The sequence below is a fragment of the Rhamphochromis longiceps genome, linkage group LG3 (assembly GCF_057381845.1).
Source record: "Rhamphochromis longiceps isolate RC_006_pf linkage group LG3, R_longiceps_female_GT1.1, whole genome shotgun sequence".
NCBI classification, from domain to species: Eukaryota; Metazoa; Chordata; class Actinopteri; order Cichliformes; family Cichlidae; genus Rhamphochromis; species Rhamphochromis longiceps.
In genome coordinates this window covers 10,689,962-10,701,972 of record NC_140559.1, presented here as the reverse complement: position 1 = coordinate 10,701,972, position 12,011 = coordinate 10,689,962, and the positions used below count along the sequence as shown (strand labels likewise).

At 41.7% G+C, this 12,011-nt stretch overlaps 3 protein-coding genes across 3 annotated transcripts in view; 1 reads left to right on the top strand and 2 right to left on the bottom strand.

Annotated features, from left to right (window-relative positions):
- The window catches only part of LOC146672878 (uncharacterized), a 210,235-nt gene that overhangs the window by 175,289 nt on the left and 22,935 nt on the right, over positions 1-12,011 (bottom strand). The window lies entirely within an intron of this gene.
- The window catches only part of LOC146672877 (uncharacterized), a 32,300-nt gene continuing 24,131 nt past the window's right edge, over positions 3,843-12,011 (bottom strand). The window contains exon 14 of the mRNA XM_085401649.1: positions 3,843-5,250. Coding sequence (XP_085257775.1) covers positions 4,718-5,250 — 533 coding nt within the window. The 3' untranslated portion in view covers positions 3,843-4,717. The remainder of the gene's footprint in view (positions 5,251-12,011) is intronic.
- LOC146672879 (uncharacterized) lies at positions 5,888-11,807 on the top strand. The gene is made up of 7 exons (XM_085402609.1): positions 5,888-5,970; positions 7,824-8,045; positions 10,108-10,320; positions 10,651-10,684; positions 10,966-11,067; positions 11,539-11,596; positions 11,794-11,807. The coding sequence occupies exons 1-7, from the start codon at positions 5,888-5,890 to the stop codon at positions 11,805-11,807; spliced, it is 726 nt and encodes a 241-aa protein (XP_085258735.1).

Sequence of the window (12,011 nt, the reverse complement as noted above, 5' to 3'; positions counted from 1 at the left end):
ACCTTTTTATTCACTGCAAACCGTTTTATTCTCCGCGGGAGTTTGCTTCATTCATCCTGGCCGCTGTTTACATCCCACCAGATGCGGATGCGCAAGCAGCTCAGTGCGCACTCGCAGAGCAGATTCTCCACATGGAGTGGACATTCCCGGACTCTCTCATCATTGCTCTTGGGGACTTTAACAAAGCCAATCTGAGCCATGAGCTTCCCAAATACAAGCAGTATATTAAATGCCCGACCAGAGAGGAGAGGACATTGGACCACTGTTACAGCACGATCAGCGGGGCCTATCGCGCGGTGCCCCGCGCTTCATTCGGACTTTCTGACCACGTCATGATCCACCTAATCCCCGCGTACAGACAGAGGCTGAAGCTCTCCAAACCTGTCGTGAGGACTAAAAAACTGTGGAGCAACGAGGCTGTGGAGGAGCTTCGCACGTGTTTGGAGTATACAGACTGGGACACAATGAAGGCTGCTTCTAACAGCTTGGACGAGTTTACGGACACTGTCACCTCCTATATCCACTTCTGCGAGGACAGCATTGTGCCATCACGCACCAGGGTGAGTTATAACAATGACAAACCCTGGTTTACTCCTAAACTCAAAAAGCTGTGGCTGGAAAAGAGAAAGGCGTTCAGAAGTGGAGACAGGGACTGCTACAGAGAGGCCAAGTACAGGTTCACTAAAGAAGTGGACGTTGCTAAACAGCAGCACTCTGAGAAGATGCAGCAGCAGATCTCAGAGAATGACTCGGCCTCTGTGTGGAAAGGTTTTAGGAATATCACCAACTACAAGCCTAAAACCCCCCACTCCACTGATGACTTGCTCTTAGCCAACACCCTCAACGACTTCTACTGCCGTTTTGACGAGCCATCAGGCAGCCTTCACACCTCCAACGACCCCAACAATAGAGACACTTTGGACACTCATTCCCCCACCTCTCCCCCCTACATAGAGCCATCACCACCTTCAAACTGTTCACCTACAACACCCCCCTCCTCACCCCACACAAAAGAGGATTTCACACCACCTCCTCCCACCACAACTCTTCATATTCATGAAGCAGATGTGAGGAAGCAGTTTAGGAGTCTGAATGCTCGGAAAGCTCCCGGCCCAGACGGTGTGTCTCCTGCCACCCTCAGACACTGTGCAAACGAGCTGGCCCCAGTGTTTTCTGGCATTTTCAACTCCTCACTGCAGGCATGTCATGTGCCTGCCTGCTTCAAGTCCTCTACCATAATCCCTATCCCCAAGAAACCTAGGATCACTGGACTAAATGACTACAGACCCGTGGCTCTGACATCTGTGGTCATGAAGTCTTTTGAGCGCCTAGTTCTCTCCCATCTCAGGACCCTCACGGTCCCCCTCCTGGACCCCCTGCAGTTTGCATATAGAGCCAACAGGTCTGTAGACGACGCCATCAACATGGCCCTACACTTCATCCTGCAGCATCTGGACTCCCCAGGAACCTACGCCAGGATCCTGTTTGTGGACTTCAGCTCTGCCTTCAACACCATCCTTCCAGACCATCTCCGAGGCAAGCTTTCCCAGATGAATGTGCCTGATCCCATCTGCCGGTGGATCACTGACTTCCTGACGGACAGGAAGCAGCATGTGAGGCTGGGGAAGAATGTCTCGGACTCCCGGACCATCAGCACCGGCTCCCCTCAGGGCTGTGTTCTTTCTCCTCTGCTCTTCTCCCTGTACACCAACTGCTGCACCTCCACCCACCAGTCTGTCAAGCTAATCAAGTTCGCAGATGACACCACCGTTATTGGGCTCATCTCGGACGGGGATGAGTCTGCCTACAGGAGGGAGGTTGAACATCTGGTGTCCTGGTGCAGCCACAACAACCTGGTGCTGAATGCCCAGAAGACAGTGGAGATTATTGTGGACTTCAGGAAGCACACAGCCCCACTCCCCCCCATCATCCTGACTGACACCCCCATCACCTCCGTGGACTCATTCCGCTTCCTGGGTACCACCATCACCCAGGACCTGAAGTGGGAGCCCACCATCACCTCCGTCATTAAGAAAGCCCAGCAGAGGATGTACTTCCTGAGGCAGCTGAAGAAATTCAACCTGCCAACACGGACGATGATGCAGTTTTACACTGCAATCATCGAGTCCATCCTCACCTCCTCCATCACCGTGTGGTACGCTGGAGCCACTATCAGGGACAAACAGAGACTGCAGCGTGTTGTGCGCTCTGCTGAGAAGGTGATTGGCTGCAGACTCCCATCTCTGCAGGACCTGTACACCTCCAGGACATTGCGGCGTGCAGCCCGGATCTCAGCTGACCCTTCTCACCCTGGACACAGTCTGTTTGACCTGCTCCCCTCAGGCAGGAGGCTCCGGTCCATTCGCACCAGAACCTCTCGCCATAAGAACAGTTTCTTCCCCTCTGCTGTTGGACACATGAACAATAACCATATGACTGTTCCCACCACTAACACATGACCCCACGCTGTGTCACTGCATCATTTCATGTTTGGCACTGATCACCACCTGCACTCATGTATATATCTTTCTACGTAGCACTCTTAATTCTTATTCTTACTTTTATTTTTTTTTTCATGTCTATTTAAGTGCTATTTATGACACTATGTTTGCACTGAAGCACCGCAGCAATTTCCTAATGTTGTAAACCTCAACATCTGGCAATAAACCCCATTCTGATTCTGATTCTGATTCTAAATGTAGGACAACCTAGTGTCACGAAATCAATCAATGTAGAGCAGTGAAACAAACCACGGAGGCCCCAGAAGATCAAACGATGAGTTTATTAACACACAGGAGAAGAAATATCAGGATATGTCTTCTGACAAAAATACAGGTCCTTCTCAAGAAATGACCATATTGTGATAAAGTTCATTATTTCCTGTAATGTACTGATAAACATTAGACTTTCATATATTTTAGATTCATTACACACAACTGAAGTAGTTCAGGCCTTTCATTGTTTTAATATCGATTAATATTGATTAGTCTGCTACCAGACTGAGCAGGACGTGAGACCTGTGGACTGTTTAAAGCTGTCCCTCCACAGCTCACTCAGACCTGATCCACACCTCAGTGATATTCTCTGACTTCCTCAGTAGAGACAGAAACCATTCAGATCTGGGACCATCAGCTGACTGATGATGTCACACAGACTGTGTTTTTCAGGAACAGTGATTCTGATGTGAGCCTGCTAGCTGACAGCAGACCTGATGAAAGCACATGTTCACATCTGTGAGGACAGACTGGACTCTTTGACTGCACCTTGGTTCTCCTCAGAGGTCTGTACAGGAGCATATCCACCCCCACTGAAGATCTCAGTCACTGTGAAACATAGAAAGCTGCTTAAGTGGCCTCTGCCTCACATGTAGATACAGCTACAGGTTTCTCTGTCAGTCAGACTGAAACAGTGTCCTGATGCTGCATCATTCAGCTCTGTGCCCCAGTCAGCATCACTGGGAGCTACCAGTGTTTCTGCCCTTTTCCTGTAACACTACACTCAGCACAGGCTCAGCTGGTATCCAGTGTTGGACTTTGGCTTCAGCTGCTGTGATAGATCCTCTAACATAGATCAGCTCTGCTACATGTTGTTAGATAAGTGCAGCTGCTGTCATGTCCTGATGTTTCTCTGGCTCAGCAGCTTCTCCATCAGAGGTTCACATGGAGCTGATCCAGTATCTCCAGTAACTGTGTTCTGTGCCTCACTGGTTCATCCTTCTGTCTGTGTGACGTCAGTCAGATGTTGAAGTTAAACTCTGTAATCTTCACTGTGTCACAGAGTTCAGTGAGTCCCGTTATTCACAGTATCAATCAGATCATCAGAGAACAGCTGATCAGCAATCAGTGGTGCCAACAGCGCCCCCTGTGGTGAGAGGATGCAATAATGCAATGTAGCATTTTTCCACTCAACACTTGCAGTCATGGAAACTGTCTGTTGGATCTGTGTGACGTTGCTTTCTTGGTTAGAGTTCCTCACAAATGTCCAGATGATTCTTCTAATGAGGCGTCGACCATGTTTGCAGCTCTTTGGAAGAAAACGTCGCCCTTTGCCATCCTTACTTTTCTTTGACTTCTTCAAATGCAGCTGAACTCCAGCTGGTATTTTCTTGGACTTTGCAGCTGTTTCTGGTCATCAGTTCATTCCTGCAAACCTCTGAAGCTGAACAACAATGATGCTGCATTGCTGGCTGATCCCAAAAGGTTGATTCTGTTCATCTGGACGTTTTCAGAAACGTTTGCTCACTGATCAGGTGACTTCTTCAGTCTCAGCTGACTGCAGCTTTACAACCTTACAAACAGCACATTTGCACAATGACTGAAAGCAGCAGCACCTGATATATATGATACTAATATAATACATATACATATATAATCCATACTAATGATGAAGGAACTGAGCTCACAGTCCATTGTTCATTCAGTGAACTACTCAGTTTATTTTGGGCCTCAGAAATGCTCACTCTGTTTGTACATCACTGTCAGCAATAGACTCATTCTACTGTGTGGACAGGAACACATGTGACATCACTTCCTGTTTGTTTGTGACTGAAGAAGAAGAAGTTTACAAGGAATCATTTAGAAGAGTTTCAAACATCAACTGATTGAATCCATGAATCTGAAAACGTGTTTGTGAGTGAAAGAGACAGACATGTACAGACTGAACTATCTGTTCAACAGTCAGAGTGTTTCTGTAACAGGAGACACTCTTTACACTCCACTCAGCACAGGGACACTGAGGAACCACGAGACCAGACTCTAAACCCAGGATAAAGAGTTTGAGTGAATGTGGTGTTGAAGGTGTGGAGGTGGATCAGAGTGTCAGAGGAGACTCTGTAGAAGGACAGAGTGCCAGCAGGACAGTCCACATACACTGCTGCTCTGTTAGAGACAGAGGAGGAGGAGGAGGAGATGAGTGTTTGTATGTTATTGTGACAGACATAACGAGGACCATTATAATCACAGCACAGACTCCAGGACTGATCATTGCATCCAAACACACAGTCAGCACTGCCTCCTTTCCTTCTGATGCTTCTGTAACTCACTGATATATCGACCTCTCCGCTCCACTCGACCTCCCAGTAACAGCGACCAGTCAGACCATTTCTACACAGCAGCTGATCCCAGTAATCAAATCTGTCTGGATGATCAGGATATGACTGAACCTCCTCCACATGTGTCACCTTCCTGTTGTTGTCAGACAGTTGGAGCTTTGTGTTCACTGTGTTTGTGTCGATTGTGAGTTGACAGGAATCTGATGGAGAGAACAAACACAATCCAGCTGCAGTTATTGATCCATCATCTGTTCATTGATTGACACTTTGATGATGACTCCTGACATGATGAAGATGGTTGAATGTGTGCTTATGAGGGGCCGTACAAGCCAAAATTCATACTTTCACTCTCACATACATATATTCTTCTTTCATGCACATGTATTGTCACTCTCACACTCATATATTCTTCTTTCACATACATATACTTTCACTCTCACGTAGTTTTATTTTAATTTTTATATTTAGATATTTTTATTGTCATGTTTACACATATTTAACACACACATTGCAATATTATGCTCTCTTATACATGTATTTTAATCTACATATTTACACATTTGCACTCTGACATACATGCATTTACATTTATGCATTCCTACATTTTGCTCTCATTTACATGCATTCAAAATGCATTTAATCTTACAAATAATATATGTATGTAAGAAGAGAATGCATACATATCTGAAGAAAATATATGTATGCAAGATAATAATGTATGTGAATGAAAGAGTATAGTGGAAACGGAAGGAGTTTAATGGAAACGGAAGGCTGGGTGTCTGTACCGCTGTGATTGGCTGAGAAGCACGCGCGGGTCACTTTCAAGAGTCTGACAGCATGGAGGGGGGAGAAGAAACTCGAGTTCTTCAGCAAGCTGTCGGCTTGTTAAGAAATATTTTATCATCTCCTGAAACGGTCACATCTAGTGATGGCCAAATGAAGCTTTCTGAAGCTTGTATTGAAAAACGGTTCATTACTCGAAGCTTTTCAACACAGTCCTCTCTGGTGACATCTGGTGGCGAATATTTAGAAGAGCAGCTTGAATCTGCAAAATAAAACGGACTGCTCAATTATCACTGCTCACTCAAGAGTGGAGTTCTCTCTGATATTGGGCCACCGTTCCGTTGCTTTGAACATGTAATTGGTTTTGTTTTCTCGATTGGGGGGCTGAAAAAATGTAATGCGTATTTGCGTAATACATTTTGATCAATAAACTTTCCCTATTTAAACATGCACTATGGTGGCCTTTCTTTGCTCATAACTCCTTGATGTTGGTAAATACAATAAGTGAGCAATATATATAATATACATATGAGAATGCACAGCACATTATGGAGTATGCCCCTGCTGTGAAGTCCTGCCTCCATCTACTTGTCGTTTAATCACTGGACAGCTGGACAGGTTCATACAAAATATTAGATGAGGCCAATTCCTATACATATTTTTGACCTAGGGGTGGGATTGATTGTGAACTGGAAAGGGAAAATGCTTAGGAAGCTGAGTACGGCTGCATCGTCACTGATTTGTAGAATCCTTTTGATTCGATACAGGATTCAATTTGATTGGAATCTGGAAAGTTTTGCCTCAGTCAGAAATATTACAAGTCTGATCATTTAACAGTATATATCCATAATCTCGTATCTATTAAAAGAAAGCTGACACATGTGAGACTTAATTAGAGATGTAAACAGAGAGTTATGAAACCTGCAGCTGCAGAAGCCAGCGGGAAAAAAAGAGGCAAACACAGCGCGGACCCAACGACACATCAAAATCTGACTCTGACGCGTCGGGTCCGCGCTCTGTGTTCACGTTTGTATGCAGAATCCGTAAACCTGCTCCCAGTTACTGTTTTACTGTATGGTGTTTGACGACATGTTGTGAGGTTTAACCTGAGATGCTGGCGTTTCAGGCATAATAACGTTAATTTACAAATCGACACAGGATTGTAATGAATCAATATCACTTTATTCAATTTAGCATGGATTGTAATCAGAAAGGCGATAATCAAAACCCACCCCTAATCAAGAACTTGCAAAGTAAAAACATGATCAATGTCAGGTAGCCCTTTTGTTATTTACAGTTAAAAAGAGGATTAGTGTTACTGTGCGCTGGCTGAGTCTGTTTCTTTTCTTAGAAATAGTTTCTCCTGCCCTGGAGAAAACCCACTTGCATGGAACAGAAGAGGCTGTGGAGTGCAGGAACCACACTGCAAGCTGGTAGATATGCAGGTATTCCTGGGTCCTGCAGACTATCACCTAAAAACAATAAACAAAATGATTTTCTAAACTGTAGCAATGTCATGTACGTATAGTGCCAAATACATTTTTGTAGTCTTCATTAGCTTTAATTCACATGGAAGTGTTCCTAAAGTCATATGCTGTAATGATATTTACATTATGAAAACATGATTTTGGACATTTCAAGTTTTTCACTTCGGCAGATAAAATGAATTGAGCAAAATCAACTCAAAATATTCCCACACGCCAGATCGTCCTCTCTTCCTCGCTGGCTCCATATCTGTCAGTGGAATGATCACCTCGTCGCTATCTGTCACCATCAACACACTCCACGAATCCCGTGGATGATTCACTTCCTTATATCCGTTTGAATCAGGTACCGAAGCAGTTACGTGCGTAATGAAGCTTCGGACGTCACTGGTCACGTGACTTTTGCCAAACGAAGCAAGCCTCGACACAGTGCTTCTGAACCAGTGTGTTGTTTTTTTCGACACACGCTCCGGAGCGTCAGCTTCAAGCGGGCCATCACTAGTCACATCGTTGCCCTCGTCACTTGATCGAGATGGGACGGGCTCAACTGCACCCAGTGTTACCCACAGCACGGTGGAAAGTGAGATGAGGGAACTTTTTAGACCAGCTAACACCCGGGTAGCTTCAACGAGTCAAGTAGCTACACGGAGTTCGACTGGAGTGGGGCAGTCTTTGCGATATCAGACCCAGAAACACTTTGGCAACTGGAACTGCAGATCAAGGAAAAGGTAAGAACAAAACAGTTTGCCACTTAACTATACAACTGCGAAATACAAAATACGAAATGTGCTTTGCTGATTTAGCAACGCACTTTGTTACCCTTATAAATTTTTAGCCCTAGCTAATTTATTCAGCAGCATCCACATTAAAAACATTAAAGACCGTGGCATTTATTTCAATATTAGTGGGTGTTTTTACTTGTGACCCGAGTGTAAGTTGATGCTTACTTTAAGATTACTTTATATTAAATCTTCTTTATTAATGTGGGAGGTGTTAGCTACATTAGCCTGCTAAATAAAAGGTTGGGTTAATTTTCTTGTTGTTTTTGTTTAGTTTTGTATTTATTTATTTATTTTTTGGGGTAGAATTTTAATCTTGCTAGAAGACATCAATCCAACTCTGTGTTGTGAGTGGATCAATATCTGTACCACTGTAGAGGTAGATAAACATGGATGCCAAGTCATGGCTTCAGTCCAGTTTCTACAGTGTATGAAATAAGAAAAAAAATATGATTGGTGTCTTTTTTGTTCTTTACTCAAAGTAAAAAGTAATAGCAAATGTTTCTTTGTATGCCTCTTTGTAGCCATATTTCATTTTAAAGAGCAGTAAAAAAAATATCCCTATGCAGTTTATTTTTTGAGCTTTTGTGATTGAAGGGGCCGCACTGTAGTTGACCTGGAGCATTTAGATTTTCTTTTCATTGTACTTTGATTGTACTTTGATCTATGTATATTTTAATTCAAGCTTCAGTGAATTCCAATGGTCAAACCCTAAAACATTTTCTATTTTACGTACATTTTCCAGTTTATTCAAAGGCAATTTATAAGCATGCTATTACTTTATGCATTTTTCGTCTTTCAAATTATGTTTCGGTTATTTGTGTTTGCTATTATACTCAAGTCTTACATGCACGAGCAACTTTAAACATATTCAAGTGGGCTAAATGGCTAGCTGTGATACTGTTTCTGTTAACCCTTTAAGACCTACCATAGAACCAAGTCCGCCAGAGCTTATATTATATTTTTACATGCTGTGGAGCCATTTTTGGGAGCATTTCAAGTTGCTATACATCAATACAACCATTATAGCCCAGATTTTAATAATATGTATTCATTAAGTGCATAGTAATTACATAAATTGCAAAAAAGTGCAATAAACTACAAAAAAATTGAAAATCGTTTTTGATTTTTTAACATATATTTGTAGTTAGAGAAATTTAAGAGTCTTATCCCTCAAAACTGTAAATACAAAAAAGTTGCACAAAATAGTTTCCTACCACAGGAAATTTATTTTGAGTGTCTTCATAGTTTTATTTTTGAAATACACCAATTTTTATACACTGCAGGAAAAACGAAAATAAATATTATACTGCAAATTTGCAAAAAAGCAGCATATGCATCAAAATAAACTATTTCCAGCAGAGCAATATGAGTCCTAAGCATCCCAGAAACAACACAGAAAGTCATAAAGTCAAAGATAACTTTTAAAAAGAGCAGTATAGGCCCTGAGGCCCTGATCGCAAAAAAGACTACATTTCCGCGAAAATGAAGTCACTTCCGGTTTCGGGCAGGTAATGGCGGAAATGCAAAAGTTCGCGCTGACGTCTATTCAAACGTAGGAAGTGTTTTGAACAGCTGATCAGATCGGTAAAGCGTGTTTCTGGAATATTATGTTTTTGTTGCTGCAAGCGCTTTTTATGCAGTTTTTGCAAAGCTTTATGTGGAAGGAAACCGTGACCTAGGACAAGCTGATGGCATCAGATGTAAGTACAACTCCTCCGGTTTCATATGCAAAAAAAATTTTTGCGCTAGCTTACGTGGTTGCAGTGCTACTGGGATTTAAAAATAGTTACGCATAACAGAGCGTTCCCGCTCCGATCGGCTCTAAAGGGTTAATATGAACTGTGTAACATTTTATTTTATTTATAAAAGCTTTGCAACAGTTTAACGTGTAAGCTGGTCACTACCACGTGACATTAGCAACTTTGTTAAGGAACTGATAGTGTCTAAGTATAGGTAAATAAAAAAAACGATACATAAATCTGAATATAGTTTCTGTTTTGTTTTATAGGGCCAAGACACATTATCATGATACTTTCAACAAAGATGTCATCCTTCTTCCACGGCCATCAAGCAGTGTTGTTGTCAAGCATCGCACAAAACAACATTTACATGAACAAGGGCATATATTGAATGGATTTGAATTCCAAAAATCCTGGGACCAGAAAACTGTCTCTGAACAAATAAGGGACGCCTTTGGAGATAAACTTTCTATTGATGTAAGGTAGGTCGTGCTAGCAGTCGAAACCTAATGCGACACAGCTTTTGTCAGTAGTCTTTTCGATATCTAGGCATTTCAAAGCTTTACATAACAATTTAAGTCAGAGAGCAGGTAGACATGAATCAATAAAGTAAACTAAAAGAACCAAATCAGTTATCCTTTCTTGAACACTCCATTTTTGGCATACTTTTTTGACATTTGTATAAAGTTTACTTCTGTTACTACTGGTTCAACTCTGATTCAAAGAGGAAAACAAGATTAGCTCTAAAAAAGTTATTGGAACATTTTTGCTGTTTTGGATTTTAAACATTTTACAACTTAACTGTTTTCCAACCTGGAGTTTCTGATGGCTTGTGGCAACATACTGATTCAAATTCAAATTTTATTTGTCACATACACAGTCATACACAGTACGATATGCAGTGAAATGCTTGGACAACTGCTCGTGACCTAAAGAAAACAAAAAAGGAAAAGGCTATGAATAAGATAGGAAATAAATATGAAAAATTAAAAAGGGTAAATTTAACTAGGAAGGAATAAAATATAAATTAAGGTTAAAAATGAAATAACTGTACAACACACTGGGAAAGAATAAGATAAAATATATAAATTAAATTGAAAATAAAATAACTGTACAACAAAATACACATTGCGCCCAAACTGCGAGCAGGACAGGAGCTGGATGCAAATCTCATACATAAAATTTATAAATCAAAAGCCCTATACATCAGACCATCAAAACCAATTTTGGTACGTTATTTGACTTTTGAATGAATCTACATAGCACTGTACAGTAATAATATGAAGACCAAAAATTGGTGCATAAACAACCTTTGAACTTTCTCATCTCTGTTATTTTTAAACTTGCCTTTCACCTTTTGTAGTTGGATAGAATAGTACCAAGTTAATGTTCCTTTTTTAAAATGTTAATCCTAAGCTCTGGTATTGACTAAATTTACAGCTGCTCTGTTGGGCTGTTTGTGGATTATAGAACGTAAGACTACTGCTGTTCAGGAGATGTGTTACAATTTTGTCTGCCTAGTATGTAAAATTAATTGTGAGAAATATCTATAACTTTTGAAATTTCTCACCCTATGGTAGCTGGGATAGGCTCCAACCACCCCACCTCTGATAAGAATAAGCAGAAGAGGTTGGCTATATGGTATTTAATGTTCAAATTCAATATATGTGAATTATTATAATTGTTATTTTATTTCTAAGGATGATATTACAAGCTACAGCAGTGAGGAAAACTGTGAAGAAAACCCTGTTTCATCAAGTAGTAGTAGAATTTCTTGTAGACTTTGTCTTACACGCCACCTTTGAATTCGTAACCCACGTGATCTCAAGCTGCCATGCACATATTGTTCACCTGCATTTGTGGTATACTGAAGAATTTCCCGAACAACCCTGTTCAGGTTTTCATCGGATAATGTTGCATAAGTCAGTGCCAAGGTCCTCTCTGTGCCTGTACAGAGTACGGGAGCTAACCCCTAAGCATGTTGCAATGCTTTGCCAGTTCATTCCAAGAGATACTAAATGACATATTTGCTCTCTTGAAATGCTGTATCGCGGTCGACCTTGAGAGCAAGTCATAAGAGGTGGAGGTAGCAAGTCTGTTCTCAGATGTAGTTCCTTGTCTGGTTTCATAAGCAGTCAGTAAAAAAATTAGCCATCCATTTAAGGACTGTAAT